This window comes from Tamandua tetradactyla, chromosome 7 (genome assembly GCF_023851605.1).
Source record: "Tamandua tetradactyla isolate mTamTet1 chromosome 7, mTamTet1.pri, whole genome shotgun sequence".
NCBI classification, from domain to species: Eukaryota; Metazoa; Chordata; class Mammalia; order Pilosa; family Myrmecophagidae; genus Tamandua; species Tamandua tetradactyla.
The window spans coordinates 32880090-32896752 of record NC_135333.1 but is presented as its reverse complement, the minus strand read 5'-3'; the positions used below and the strand labels follow the sequence as shown (position 1 = coordinate 32896752).

The 16663-nt window shown below is 37.7% G+C and overlaps 1 protein-coding gene across 8 annotated transcripts in view; it reads right to left on the bottom strand.

Annotated features, from left to right (window-relative positions):
• The window catches only part of TNRC6B (trinucleotide repeat containing adaptor 6B), a 384364-nt gene that overhangs the window by 148158 nt on the left and 219543 nt on the right, over positions 1-16663 (bottom strand). For 2 of the 8 annotated variants that reach the window (XM_077168911.1, XM_077168912.1), the window contains exon 1: positions 8277-11127. The exons of the other annotated variants lie outside the window; for them this stretch is intronic. In XM_077168911.1, coding sequence (XP_077025026.1) covers positions 8277-8281 — 5 coding nt within the window. In that variant the 5' untranslated portion in view covers positions 8282-11127. Of the gene's footprint in view, positions 1-8276; positions 11128-16663 lie in introns of those variants that run through there. 8 annotated transcript variants of the gene reach the window in all.

The window sequence follows — 16663 nt, the reverse complement described above, 5'->3', positions numbered from 1 at the left end:
CCTGGAAACATCTAAATCATATCCAAAGCAAAATGCACTGCCTGTCAACCCCTATCCTCACTCCACCACACACCCAAAGCCCCTCCTTCAGCCACTGAACACCCAGCCCAGTTCATGGCATGGCCTATTCACCCAGCCTGGGGCTTACCCACAACTCCACCCTCTTTCTCATCATATCCAATGGATCCACTTCACAAGTGTCGCTAAAATCTCATCTTTTTCCTTCCTGTCTTTTAATTTGCATTCTTCAATCACACATACCTCTTGCTTTAATTGCCTGTCTCAATTTCATCTTCCCAGTCAGATCTCAACATGGAGATCAGTTGAAGTATGCTGATTTTAAAACATTTTCCACAAGATAAAATCTAAATTTCTTAGAATACAAAACTCCTCAGAATATAACTCCAACCTACCCTTCCACTCTCTTTAGGACAGCCAACACTCCAGTCCCACTAATGTCTCCCCATTTCACAGACTTTTTCCTAATTCCTTACCTTTGTTTATTTAATTCCCTCTATCTGAGATGTTAACAACAATAATAAGGAAAACAATGTGCCAAACACTTTAAACAAATTCTCATTTAACCTTCAAAACCATTCTTTGATGTAAGTACTATTATTATCCCCATTTCCCAATGAGACAGCTGAGACACAGATGAGGTTACTTGCTGAAGTTCACACAGGTGTCCTGCCTTCAGAACCTGAGTCCTTAAACACTGCACCATACCACCCTGTTTATGCACCACCCCTCTGCCAAGGCACTCTTATGTATCCTCTTGGACCCAGGTCAAATATGACCTCTTTAGTGGAAACTTTCCAAACTCATAGGCTTCTCTAACCACTGGGATCACTTGGCATTATACGTCTATCTTTATTTCAGGTAGCCTCATTTTGTGTCTACTCATTTACATTATTGGTTGAATTCCAAAGATACAAGTCAAGCCTTTTTTACCTTTGTATTCCCAGCATCATACAGTGCCTGATAAATCACATATGCTCAATAAATATTTATGTAATAAACACCTTCCGAGAACCCAGAACCTAAATTATACCCCACTCAAACTCCAGTCCACCCAGCATGTTCCCATTTCCAAACACCCAGCACAGCTTATCCTAACCTCTCCCTCCTCTCTCTGCCCCAGGAATCTTCAATATGAGAAGTCAAAGCCCTTGCTGGGGCCACCACTCCCATGACCAGCTGATAACATTATCACAGCAGGGGCAGGCCAGTGAGCTGTTGCTGGCTAGGCTTCTCTTGATTACAGAAATAAATGTAGCTAAAAAGCAAAATGAACCTCATTTCCTGGGAGAATGCGACAGGGGGAATATGTGATGTGGGACTGCCAGATTTAAAGTCTTTGTTATTTAAAAATATGAGCACAGAAAGATGGACTTAAAAAATTAAATGTACAAGTTATGATGGAAAATCTGTCATGGCCATTATTTTTGGCTCATGGGGGCCATAAGGCTGGTTAAAAAATATGTAATAGTACTTGTGACGTCTTTGCTACTTTTACATAATCACCATGACTGTGTACATTATTAAAACAACAAATTTTGCTATAGGTTCAGATAACTATTCTAGATTAACTGCTCAGCACCTAATAGAGTTGACTTTTTTCTCTTTTTCTTACACTAAGTAGAATGGTTATCTGCCCACAGTACATTAAGAAGGAACAAAATAATTTTTAAAAAGTATTAATCAATGAATCCATTATCACCACAGTCAGTAAGAATGAAGTAAGGTAGTTCCAGAACATAAAGGTTTATTTTTATGAGTTATGCTAATAAAAACTAGCAAGCACATAGTTAATTGTAGTACATGCTAAGAGATGGTCTATAATTATGATGTGGTTCCCAAATGCTGAACTTTGGTACCCATTCTGATCTATGAGAATAAAAATTTTTTTTAAAAGGAAATAGTGTAATGGTTTTTGTAAAGCTGAAATTATTCAATTTTAACGAAACAGCTTCTTCTGAGACTGCCCTTTCTACTTTTTTTGTTAAAATATATGTATATATTTTTGAAATAACGATACTATATGGCGAGTTTTTTAAATTGCCTTTTCTTGACACCGTTTACCATGGCAATCCAAATTACTCAACTGGTATGATGCCTTTGCCTCTATCCCCCAGTTCCCCATACACATATTCTAACTCTCATCAATCCTCCCTGAACAGATCTGGTTCTCTTTTGCCTTCCTCCAACTACAATACCATGCCCTTCTAGTTTATTCAACACAATTCCACACAATCTTTAAGGCTCAAAGCATGTACAAGGCGATCTCAAAATTTCTCTGATGAACCCAGCTAACATTAGTCTTTTTCTCTTTCCTCCAACTCTTTCGGTATTCCTAACAGTAACGACTGTAGTAACAGTGCAGTATATGGCCTTATCTTCTTTATAAAATAGCTTCCTGTTAATAGCACCCAACGGCTATGCCATCTTTGGATACCTTACCAAAGGAATCAACTTAAAAAGGAAATTTTTGTAATCTTTGGGCTACTAATGATACTCAAATCTTTATCTTCAGATCAGGTCTCTCCATTTGGAACCCCAAGAGTCAACAACTTCAAAACTGAACTCTTTATTCAATCCCATACTTGTCTCTCATCTAAATGGACCCTTACTCAGTGAGCCAACATCCATCCAGCTGCTCAGGCCAAAGACAAGATGTCATCCTTGGCTCCGCCAACCTCCACCTTCTCAAACTCAGTGATCATGTCGTGTGAAATTTTCTCCCTAAATGTCTCTGGAACTCACCAACTTTCTTCCAACCCAGCTGTCAGTTCATGCCAACAACTTAAGTTTACTATACTATCATCTGGTCTTATACTCAACCATCTAGCTGTTTTCCACAACGCAATCAGAGTCATCTTTCAAAATTTCAAACCATACAGGTGACATTCCTGCTTAAAACCTTTCAATTGTTCTCCAGATAAAGACTTCCAAACATGGCTTACAGACTCTTCTCCATCTAGCCAGGCTTCATCTCTCACTTCCCAGATCATCTCCACAGCTATTTCCAAGTCCTCTATAGGCAGTTCCCTAACATTCATTTCAACGTTCTCTCTTGCCTCAAGGCCTTCTTCACAAGTTTTTCCCGCTACATAAGTTAGATGTTTCTCCTTTGTTATCATCCAAAATTTTGTTTCAGCCACCTTCTCAACTATCTTTCTAACTGCAGCCATGGTACCCAAAGAAAACCTTCACATTATTCCTACACTAGCATTTATCCCAATACCAACATAGTTGGTATTCATTAACTATTTGCTAAATGAATGGGTGATCGGATCATAATTTTCTGGCATTTTTTAAAACAAATTTCAAGGTCATGAATGAAAGTCATTTTGATGTTATCTACATGAATTCAACAGTATTGTATAATGTGGGCAATAGACCTAAATTTTTATTTTATCTGTCTTTTGAGTCAAGATCTTAATAGTTTAGTTAAACAGAATTTACATATGTAGACTCAGGATAATCAAACTCAAGGAAAAAGCACTGTATTTTATTTTCTCTTTGCCTTGTAAACTCAAAATAAATTCATTTAAAACTGCTGAAAACCTGTTGATGCAAAATACAGAAGGTATGAAAAGCAGCCAAGCAAATGTGGATACATCGCAGAGGCAGAGCCTGAAGGAAACTGGAGAGCATGAAGAGATGACATCAGACCAAAGGAATGTAGGGACTTGAATAAAAGAAAAGGTTCCGTGCTGATCCTGTCCTTGTCCAAGCTGAGGCTCAGTGCAATCACTGTTCACGCTTAATGATTCAGGTAGTCATGAGGAAGAATGGAAGTATTTTCTGGGGCATTAAAAGACTTTCTGATTTATTTCACAAAGCAGAATATACAAAGGGGAAGAAAACACTAAATAAGAACAGATGCCAGGCCCTGCATGCAGCCTTTCCTTAATGCTTCACAACACCATGTTATCCCCATTTCACAGGTGAGGAAAAAAGCCTAGGGTCACATCACTTGTCCTGGTGACTTTTTTAATAGAGCACCTACTCTTGCCAAGCCCTGTTCTAGATGCTGGAGATACAGCAGTGAGCAAGACAGACAAGACAAGGTTTCTATGCTCTCCCGAAAGCTTATAATTTCATAGGGACAGATACGCCACACAAGAATAATATAATTTTAGATGGTGATACTACGAGTATTAAAAAAAAGCAAAACTGATGGACGTGATAGAATAACTAGGGAAGAGACCTGAGATTGCATTGTTATCAGAGATAGTTTTTTAAATGGAAGTCTCTAGAACTACCAGAAGCAAACACTGCCATTCATTCCCTGATTATCACAAAAAAAGACCATAAGACAAAGGAAACTATGGAGTTACCCTAATCATACTCCAAATCACCAGAGAGTAAATATTTCCATACCAACAAGGTGGCTGTTCAGGGTGAGAGACTGACCAAATTAATTCTTAGATCTCCCAGGACCTATAAAGGTACCTGACACACATGGAGGGAGGGGGGAAGGGAAAGAGGGAGTGAGGGAAGGAAGGCAGGAGGAGCACATGTTAAAAAGGTCACTGTCATGGGTTTAATCCCTTTTCAGACAAAGTGTCTTCAATTTGCCCCACCCCAATTCTACCATGAGTCTTAACCACAAAACGCAGGTGAGGAAAGTCGGATTAGCGTAAATCCATGAACAATACTTTAGGGCCCCATCGTTAAAACCCCATTTTCCCAGAGAAAATCTAATATGCTAATGACGACTAAAAATTAGTCAAGGGGTAATTATTAGGTTTCTTTAAATAAGGGATCTCCTAATGCATATACTCAGGATACTTCAGTTTCAGGTACCGGTTCTAAATCTTGCATGTACTACACCAAGTTATGCTGATTTCTTTTACCTGAGTACCTCCCTTGCTGGCTGGGTACTCCTTGAAGGTAGAGACAAAGTACATTCAGCTTTGTTGTTTCAGGATCTTGTCCAGTTTAAATTGCAGATGGTCAATGATTATGCTATCTGAGTTATACAAATTAAATTTTCCAAAATCTTTTCAGTCATGGGGCAGCTGGGCAGGGTGACTACTATTGTTTCTGCCCCCAGGACCTGAAGGTCTCATTATCACTTATCACCATAGCAGTGTCTCTGGCAGAGCTGAAGAACTGGAAATCTTTTAGAAGTCTCTGCTTCAATTTTCAAAAGTTTATTTTTAAACAACTGCCCTAGTGGCAACATAGAATAAGAAACGGCTATTCGAAGCTTAACAACAGAGCTGAATTAACACCATATATCAAAGATGCCAATGCTTCATTACTGGGAACAAGAGATAGGACTGAGAAACACTTTAAAAATAAGATACCTCATCTCATAAATAAGTGCCATCAATTTTGTGATGTTTTGGTAAAATCTTAATGATAAACCTTTTCGAGACAGAGAAGCACTGTGAATAATGAATTATGACCTCAATATCACAATAGACCCAGCATTAGAAAATAATGATAGGGGAGGGGGAGTTTCAGTAAGGATTATATTCACTTTCTCCAGTAAGACACTTCCTCTGCAAAGGCCACTCATTTTTCTAAATTAAAACCACAACATGCAAGTTCTAACTCCCCTAGGGTTTTGCTCCTCACAACATTAGCCACAACTCTAAACTTCTTAAAGCTTCATTTTGCACTACCAGGAGAAAGAAAACTTCAACAAAAGGCACAAATACAATACCATCCATCTGCACACTTGATTTATTACTCATTTTTATTTGTTTCTGAATTACCAGTTTTGGTATGCCATAAGGATTGGCTCTGCAGGAACTAAGATCGAAAATGGCAGCTGAGCTTCTGAAACTCACCAGGACCATAATGCTTCACATATGTGAAACCAGGTCTTATTTATCTCACCTTTAAACCTGTCTAGGAAAAAAGAATATTTATAAAAACATTTCAAAGAATCAGATGGCATTTTGTTAATGTTCATTCTATTACTCTCTTTTTTGTATAAGAGAGCAAGCATACTGCTTATGGTTCCCCAGCTCTGTAAAGTGAATTAATCTGACATTCATATGTTTACACAGTCCACAATAACAAGCTAACGGTAAAACATGGAAAGTAAGGTTTTTCTCTTTCTCTCTGTAAGGCCAACTTAGGAAATGCATGTAAAATGAATCATCTAACAAGTAAAGCCCCAAATAAGCGCTTTCATTTTCAGAGAAGGGAAAAAAAAACAACAGAAATACCCAAAACTAGAGGTCTAACTTTCCTTAGGTCACCGCAGAGCCACACTCCAAATCACTACAGTATTATATATGTAATTCCAACAGACACAGAAAATCTGTCTTTTCTTTTTTCAAGCCAAACCATAAAAAAAAAGTCCCAGAGTACCTCTTGAATGAAATGTTTCCAATCTCTCCCACATAAAAGCTGAATTTATATCACCAAAGAATTTACATTGAATCTAAACAGCCACTTCTCTACTTACTCTCATTACTAATACAATGACAACATTAATTTTAAAAATAATACTTGCTCTTTAGAGACAGAGAGAGAGGACTTTAATTATCTTTATGTATTCAAATGGAAAGTCTTTTTTGTTAAATTAGCGTGAAAGTCCCTTCATCTACACACAATTGGCTCAAAGAAACAGGCCATTTTCAGCACAAGAGACCAATCCGGCCTAACAATGAATAAAAGCTTTTGAAAGCACTATACACCCTCTTCCAGACTGTCAAATTTTCAAAATGGTCCAGCATTTATTCCATTTTATTTATTTTATAACAACTTTCAAGCCCAGCAAGCATCTTATAATTAGATTAATTAGAAAGGAAACAACAAAAAGCACTGCTTCCTTCTGATCAAAATTATTCTATTTATGCTTAATTAGCTTTAATCCAAGTTTACATATTTAATGATGGGGATATGACAATTCAAACCATTTGCATATCTTAAATGCCTTTTCTAAACTATACTTTGTAACAGATTTAAACGAACAGTCTCTTTCTCATGCCAATATGCCACCGCATAAATCAGGAGGATACAAATTAGGAAAAAAAGAAAAGAAAACAAGGCCTCTCAAGAGCCAGGGATGTGCTGGGTGGGGTGGGGGTGGGGGAGCGAGGTAATTTATCCAGGGGTGGGGGCAATTTACCCGCCACATCACAAACTACAATCCTTTCAGCCCACCAGACCGAGAAGCATTACATCACACTCTCACAATGATAGGGGGAGGTGGCTCTGAGAAAGCAAGTTTTCAGCTTTTTTCCCTTGCAGCTCCCAGGCTTCTAGAATCCTGCATTAAGAGTACTGGAATTTAATTTCAGGCACTGCCCAGTTTCAGGGGTTATTAACAATCACAAACCCAGCTACTTATTTGTACCCTTAATGACTACTTTACAATGGATTTATGGCGAATACTGCCAACAACGCACACGCTGAATTTGTGTTGAAAAGCCCAGTTATTCATCTGTATAAAATTAAACAAAAATTTTATTCAGTGAGAAACAGAGAAGACCAAGCTAAAGGGAGACACTGCCAAAGAAATAATTCCTAATCTGGTCGAATAGCTGTTTATATCTCTAAAACACCATGTTTACAAGACAGTCCGACCATTTGGTTCAAACCATGATCAAAATAAAGGCGCATCTGGCTGCACATTTGAGAACACACAGAGAGACCCAGGGCAAATGAGCGCGCGCAGAAAAGAGAGGGATGATCCACATATTGCTTGGGAGGTTTTGCAAGCAGGGGAATCTACAAACCCCAAATCTCCTGGTGTGCACTCGCCCCCAACCTGATGTTTAAAATGTATCAAGTCTTATTTTAGGTTTTACATCTCTCTAGGAAGGATGACCCAGTTTTCTTTGGGTTTTTTTTTTTTTTTTTTTTCAAAAAAGGCTTTCTCGATCTAGTCCTTGCCCTCCCAGGTCCTTTGTCGGCCTTAGCAGTTGAAAGAATGCAAACCCATTTATATTTATGCAAATTTTTGCAGCAGATTTAAGGGAGGAGGGGGAGTCCGTGTTTTTAAAAAACCTTTCTAAATATCAAATTTCCAATTACAGCTCCACTTATTTGCAAGGTAGAAATGATGATGAAAATCTGCATGTAAATTAAAAGTGCAATTAAACTACTCCAAAATATATTTTACCAAGGCTCTTCCATTTTTAAATGCCGAAGCAAAGTACATCACAGGTCTGATTTAGATTCACGAAATGTCTGAAGCCAGTCTCCACACTAGACAAATGTCGATTTGCAACACCACTAGTGAAACGGTTAGACAAGATCCATATAAATCAATTGGTTTTAAAAAATTGAAAATATTTACCAACCTCATAAAGTGCAGCAGTGCTTAAATCCAGCAAATTGAGGCATACAAGGTAGAAATGGAAATGAAAAAAGGTCCAAAAAATTATTTCTTTTTGTCTATCTGGTTTTTTTTTTGTTTTTTTTTTTTGTATTTTAAATATTCAGAAACCAGCAGAGACTCTGTCGGCCATTTTGGCTTGAACTAACTCTCTCGTTCACCCTCCCTCTAGCTCTCTCTCTCCCCCTCTGTCTCTAAAGGAAGCAGCTTTTTGTGACCTTCAAATAGAGGCGGATCATGTGACTTTGGGTAGGTTTGTCAATCAGGAAAGAGGAGGGAGCTGGGGGGGGGGTGTGAAACTGCCTTAAAGGGAAAGCAGCCCTTTTTCACTCTCGTTTGTGAAATGCTGTTATCTCATATTCTCCACCTACAGATACTGCGTGTGAAAGTGGCAACAACATAAGGGTAACAGATGAACAAAATATAAAAACGTTCACCGGTTTATAGGAAATATGCTCAGTTACTAACAATTCTTGTAGATCCTGGATCTTAGCTTGCTTGCTATAGTTATTCTTTAGCTGTTTAGGCAAGCACAGACTGGCAAACTGCTCTTTAGAAGGGGGCTTTAAACAAAGCTTTACCCAAAAAAAGCGTTGTTAGTTCTGAAAGACTACGGTGAAAAGAGAGCACAACGGACTTCTAATGAGCTCCTAAATGTAAAGAGAAAGACAAAGTATTGAAAAAAAAATGACCAAGTGTACAACCAGGAATGGTGGTTGAGAGAGGTTAAGTGATTTACCCCAATCCACTACAGCTAGATAACTGAAGACTAGGGACTGAATTCCCAGTTCTGAACTCTACATTTATTTACTGGTTTGCACGGGTGAGTGTGTGTGTGTGCGCGCGCGCTTGGTAAATCTCCCCCAAGTCCCACTGACAGCAAACTGAGTTCCTCTAGGGCAGAGCAGATCTAAATCAGCTTTAATCCCCTCCCCCATATCTGAGGATGAAGCTCTGCAGTTGACAGAGAGAGTAGGTACAAAACTCAAAACCTATCTAAGTTTTTTCATCACCCCTAAGCCCTCCTCTCCATACGTATCTTAATACTTATTCATCCAAGAATCCCATGCTGGGTTTGCAACTCCAGCTCTGCAGCTTACAAACTGTGTAACCTACCAGTTAGTAGGCAAGTCCCTTTACCTCTCTGGGTTTTAGTTTCGACATCTGTAGACTTGAGCACTAGGCTCACTAGATGGCATCTGCAGTTTCTTTCCATACTAAAACTCTGTACTTCGCTTCTTTTGTTTAGCAGTTCTATTCATCTCAAATTTCTTATCTCAAAAGTTAAGTGCCTATCCCTGGAAAGCCTTCCTTGACCTCCCAATCTAGATGAGGTCTTCCTATTAAACACTTCAATAACATCCTTTACTACTACTTCACAGCACTGGTCATAATTGCAATTATTATTTGTGCAAGAAATTAGCTAACTTTGATCTTCCCCATTAGACTATAAATGATACAAGAGCAAACACCATGGCTTCTTTCACTGCTATGTGAGGTCACACCCTGAACCCCGCATGGTAGGTTAATAAGAGAATGAATGAATTACGGGGACCCCCACAATAGGCACTGCCTATTCAGAAATGCCAAACTGAAGAGGAGGAAATCTACCACCTAAATAAAAGGAATTTAGGGAAGTGAATGTTATATCATTTCTAGAAACTCTCCTCCACCCACAGGTTTAAGAATTGCTTAAGGGAAAAAAGTAACTAAACTGGTAGAAAACAGGCTTAAGACTATCAGACTCCATTTATTTCTATAAACCAGAAAAGGTCAGATTCAACAGTGAGTTTCTCCCAAGCAAATTGGGCTATTGGATTATAATCTGATAGACCAGGGAGCAGAGAATTGATAGATTCTCCAAGGATGACATTCCTTGAAAAGAAACCTAGGAATACTTTCTAAATCCCACACGTTTGTTATTCTTGCTTCTGGGACTGTACTCAATCTCCTTCCTTTGCTTTTCCACTCATTAGCTATGACAGAACAGGTGAGGATCTATTTCAGGGCAGGCAGGGCAGTGCCTAGATGATCCAGCAGCTTGAATATTTATGGCATAAAATGCTGTCACTGTCATTGCTCAGCACAGAGTGAAGTAAGAGCCAGGACCTGGACAGACAATTGAGATGTAGGCAAAATCAGGAAACTCCTAGGATGGAAATTTGGAACATTTAATCTATTTTTATACTTCCACTATTTTCCATATGAGTTACGGAAAGCTTACTTAAGTGGAACATATGCAATATGTTAAAATGCATGGAGAATGTACAACACCTTGTTCTAATCTAAGATCGTGATAGACACGATCTCTATATGAATTGAATTTTAAGTCTTCATTCCTCCAATGAAGAATATTATTTTACGAATGTTTTATGTGTTGCTCTGTATTAAACAAGTTGTCTGAAAAGTCAGAAAAGATAAGCATTTAGTCCAACCATTCATCTAAATGAAATCAGTATACTGACTCATACATGATAAATACACTATTTCCTCTGTGTTTCCAGACATTTTGGATGTGATGACATATTTACTGTACTTTTTCATATTAAAAATTAGACACTTTTAAATTATAATATTATAAAGTAAAAAAAAATCAGTTCTTTAGTTTCAAATAAATAAACCAGAACTTATACATTCAAGTGAGTGTTATCTTTCAAAGCTGGCGCCTTTGCAGGCAATATACATCACTACCCAAGATACTTTTATTAGAAAATAAGATTGAAAAATAATAAACTGAGCACTCAACTAAAAAAATCTAGAAAAAGAACAATAAAATAAATCCAAAGGAGAAATTAATAATGATAAAAGCATAAATATACAGTAATAATGAAACGAGAACATATGGGATCAATAAAAGCAAAATATGCTTTATTTCTTGAAAAATTAAATCTGATTTTAAAAAAGAGAGACGTCACAAATAAACATTAGGGCTAAGAAATGGGACATCATAAGTATAAATCTGGAAGAAAATTTTTTAATTGTGAAAGAATTATATATAACCTTTTGTCAAAAAACTTGAAGATTAAATAAAATGGATGATTCCCAAGGAAAACACAAGTTACCAAAATCAAGAAAAGTTAGGAAAGATAAAACATAGCAGAAATATATAAGATATTCAAAGAAGTAGCCACTAAAAACATAAGAGGCCCAAATGATTTTTTGGGTGAATTCTATCAAGTTTTTACTATTCGTTCCAGAACTTAAGGGTATAAAAGCGAAAGCTTACTAATTTCTTCTATGAGGCTCACATATTCCTAATACCTAAATAAACTAAGATGGTGTAAAAAAAGAAAACTGTAGACTAATCTGACTTGTGAGGACAGAAACCAAAAATCCTAAGTAAAATGTAAGCAAATAGAATTTACCAGTTGTAAGAGAGTAATTCATTATGGCCATAAAAGTATTAGAGCAGATGTTAGGATGATTCAAAATTACAAAATCTATTAACATAACTCTTCATTTGAGCAACAAATATGTACCAACTGCCTTCTAGGTACAGCCATGGTAAGTGCCAGGGATATAGCAGTGAATCAGAGAGGACAGGTCCTTGCCCAAATGGGAACAACATCCTCATGGGAGAAGTAACGGGTAGAAAAGGAAGTAGTTTGATGAGATACAGACTAACTGGGAGAGGCTCACTTTACATCAGGTAGTTAGGGAAGGCTTTACTCAGTAGGGACATTTAAGATGAGTAGAAAAGCAAATCTAAAGGTTCCAAGATGAAAAACTGCTTGACATGCCCAGGAAACAGAAGGGATGAACAGGGGTCTGGGAAATATAAGTGGTGGGATGGGATTAACCTGTAGGGGTAGAAAGGAGCCATGTCATACAGAGTCTTATAGGTCATAGGAAGAATTTTAAGAACAGGAGAAAGTCACAGGTGAGTGAACGAGGGTACCTTATCCATTTGTCATGCTCCATCTAATACCTAGAGTCTATATAAGTTTTCCAGGAGGCTATGAAAACGTTTGGGAACTGAAAAAACACATTCACAAAAGTCCAAAATACAAAAAGAAAATTATAGCCATAAAAATTAACAAATGTGCTATTTTGGAGGCTACTATAATGCAAGCTTCAGCTAGATATTGCTAACTGCTGTGGTATGCCGTAACCCAATCAACATCATTCCTGTTAACCCTAAAGCGTACCTAGGGTTCTAACTGAGACTCTACAAAAGTTTCATGTACTGTTTATTTTCCTGAAACCTATAATCTCCAGAGAGTTCCTAGGCCAGATAAGTCCTGAAACCCACAACCTCTTCAAGAATATCAACTAATTCCATCCCTCTATCCTATACTGTTGACACCCCTTTCCAACATGAAAAAGTCAGAATGGGCAAAGCCCAAAGACCCCACAGACTGGGAGTAGGATCAGAGTAGAAGGAGGAGTTACAATAGAAGACAGGATTTAACAAATGAATATGACTACTGAATCACTATAATAATATTTCTTTTAGCTCCCAGTGTTTTGGAGCAGTTAGAAGGAAAAATCTGAAACTGTGGAACAGTAACGTATACAAAACTTTGGAGTCTATTCTATAACTACTTGTTAACATGTACTTTGAAAAGTACTACTTTTTTATAATACAGATATAAAAATATATACATATTTTTGTGAAATACGTATTTCACAATTGAAAATGTTTAAAAAATAATAAAAAGTGGTAAGGGAAAGAGGACGGAGATGAAGATGAAACCGGACTGGCCACGAGTTGATTAACTGTCAATACCAAACAAAGGATACAGGAAGAGAAAATCCTTTTGTATGTGTTTGAAATGTTAAACAATAAAATGCTACTAATACAAAAAAATAATAATAAATGTTTAAATATACTCAACATGTAACAATCTATAGATTGTTAAATTTAATATTTAAAAATTTCATTACGTTTGAAAACAACACTCACTTTGCAAAAATTCCCAACTATGCACAATTCCTAAGAAATTTTAATTGCAAATTAAATTGGTTGGTAACAAAGAATTTTAGAAGTAAAATTATAAAAATTATTTAAAAATGAAATAGCAAAATAAAAACAAATAAAACTGAATATTTAAAAGGGATTACCTTTTTTCTTATGAGATGAAGTTTCCAAATCCTCTAAAAAAAAAAAATGCCCAGGACCCATGAAGGCCTTACAACCACTTTGGAAAAGACATGATCATATTTATGTTTTTAAAAGCTTATCCCGGAGGGTGCAAGGTAGTTCAGTGGTAGAATTCTTGCCTGGCATACGGGAGACCCAGGTTACATTCCCAGTCCATGCACTTCCCCAAAACACAAACAAACAAAAATTTAACAAATGGTGCTGCAATAACAGGATACTCACATGGAAAAATAATGAAATGTGACCCCACCATACAGCACACACACACACACACACACACACAAGCCTATCCTGGCTGCTATATGGAGAAGAACTATAGAATATCAAGAGGAGAGATGGGAGTTGAGACAGAAAGCAGTTATGGTCATCTAGATGAGGGCTGGTAGCTTGGACCAGGTGGACGTGATAGAGGTAGAGAAAAGTACATAGGTTCAAGGTATATTTTAAAAGTAGAGGCATTTCTATCTGGAAGATTATATCTGGTTGTTGTTAAGAATGCAATCTGTAACCATGAAATAGTAAGGCCAATTGATTCATTTAAAAATAAAGACTTCAAATTCTGGACTCATCATATATTCATGCAGTCAGTTCTACTTTTTGAGCACCTACTATGTATTAGATGCTATGCTAGAACCAGGTTAGGGGGATGGGCAGGTACCAAAATGATTACTAACACCTCAACAGAGAGACATTTCCACCTGTAATTAAATTACAGCATGGTAAGTGCCCCAATGAAAGTATAAATAAGAGATACAAAATGGTTTAGCTATGGGAATACAAAGAGCTACCTGCTGGGACAGTTAGAAAATATTTCACAGGGAAGATGAGATTTTGAACCAGTCTTTAAAAACGGGTAGGAGCTTGCCATGTAGTGAATATAAGAAAAGTAAGGCTTCCTAAATCTTAGTAACTTCACTATCCTAATCTTCTAAGATTACGATATTTTAAAATCCCACCTCGGATTTCAGAATTTCAAAGTGAATGTATAAAACAGGGATTCTTAAGAGACAATGAGAATTTACTGACAGCTTCATTAATTTAGAACATATTTATTGGCAGTTTTTATGTGCTAGACACTTTTCTAGGCAATGACCGAAATCTCTGTCCTTGGAGAGCTCAGGAGCTAGCATAAAGCCTTAACTGACTTTTCTCTGCCTGCAATACCTTGCACCACTCCCTTATTGCACTCTTTTCACTCTATTTCAGCACCATTTCCTTAGTTCACACAGATCCCCAGTGGGAAGGGAAACCCAGGCAGAACAGTCGGTGTGTGTGATAGTTTGAATGTATTATGCACCCCAAAAAAGCCATGTTTTTTATCCTAAGTCAATCCTTGTGGAAGCAGTTGTTTCTTTTAATCTTGATTCAATAACGTAGGTTGGAATATTTTGATTAGGTTATCTCCATGGAGATGTGATACACCCAGTTGTGGGTATTAACTGTGATTGGATGGAGATGTGACTCCATCCATTCCAGGTGGGTCTTGATTAGCTTACTGGAATCCTTTAAAGAGGGAAACATTTCGGAGAGAGCTCATGCAGACAGAAATGAGAGAAACTAGAGAAATGATAGAACCCTAAGTTAGAACTGAGAGAAACTTCACAGCAGAGCTGACACAGATACGGACACACGGAAAATAGAGACACAGATGTTTGGAGATGCTTGGAGCCCAGCAGACATTGCCATGAGATGTTAAGCAAGCCAGAACCCAGAGAGAGCCAAGAGGAGCCAAGAGATAAAGCCAGACCTGGAGAAGTAAAGTGAGGAACCGCCAGAGAAAAAGAGGCTGAAAGCAACAGAGCCCAGGAGCCAGGGACCAGCAGATGCTACCCAACTGACAGAGGTGTTTCCGATTCATCAGCCTTTCTTGAGTGAACATAACTTCTTGTGGGTGCCTTAACTTGGAAACTTTCACTTCCTTAGAACTGTAAACTTGTAACTTATTAAACTGCCTTTTATAAAAGCCGATCCAGATCTGGTGTATTGCATTCCGGCAGCTAGTAAACTAATACAGATTTGGTACCAGAGAACTGGTGTGCTGCTGTGGTTTGCAAAAACCAAACATGTTGGAATAGCTTATTATCAAATGGATAAAGGGGAAGATTCTGGAAAAATTGTGAGAGGCTTGATAGAGAAGGCCTAGAATGTTTTGAAAAGACTATTGTAGAAATGTGAACCCTAGAGATATCTCTGGCAAGGCATTAGACAGAACTGGCAGAACCTAGAGAAATGACAGAAACCTCAGAGCCGATGAAAACCTCATAGAAGAGCTGACAGAAAAAGGCGATATAGACACTTGGAGAACAGTTGCTTCAGAGAAGAGATACGGATGTTGGAGATGCTTGGAACCCAGAAGATTTCGCCATGAGATGTTAAACAAGCCTGAATCTGGACAGGCAGATGTCAGCCATGTGACTACCCAGCTAAAAACGATGTTCCTAACCCATGGACCTTTGTTGAATTAAGGTAACCTCTTGTTAGTGCCTTAATTTGGGCATTTTCATTGCCTTAGACTTGTACTTTATTGAATTCCCTCTTTTAAAAGCTGTTCCAGTTCTGGTATATCACATTCTGGCAGCTTGCAAACTAACACAGCGTGGAAGCTGTTTCATACCCTTCAGCGATCATGAAGTTTTTGAGAAATAAACATTAGCTCCTCTTCTTTACATCACTGAATATTCTTGATGTTGGACATGTATTTCTTTACCTATATTCATATAATGTAAAGATTTCAAAGTATCTCATGGCTACATTGTAATGGTCAGGTTCATGTGTCAGCTTGGTCAGATGATGGTGCTCAATTGTCTGGTCAGGCAAGCACTGGCTTGTTACTGCAACAATATTTTGCAAATTTAAATCATTAGTCAGTTGATTGCATCTATGACTGATTACATCTATGATTAACTAAGGGGAATGTCTTCCAAACTGAGAAAATCCAATCAGATGGATTTTATCCAACCAGCTGGATGTAATCCAATTAATTGAAGAGATAGCTTTCATTTCTACATCGACCAGCCAACATCTCCTGGGAATTAATCAAAGATCTCCATTGTTATTCCCAGCTTGCAGCCTACCCTATGAACTTTGGACCAGTGTGTCCTCCACAGTTGCATGAGACACTATTATAAAATCTCAAATTTACAGATCTCTCCCGTTGGTTCTGTTTCCATAGAGAACCCTGACTAGCACATTCCTGATAACAACAATCAACTCTAAATATGAAGCCTTAAAACCAATATCAAGAAAAA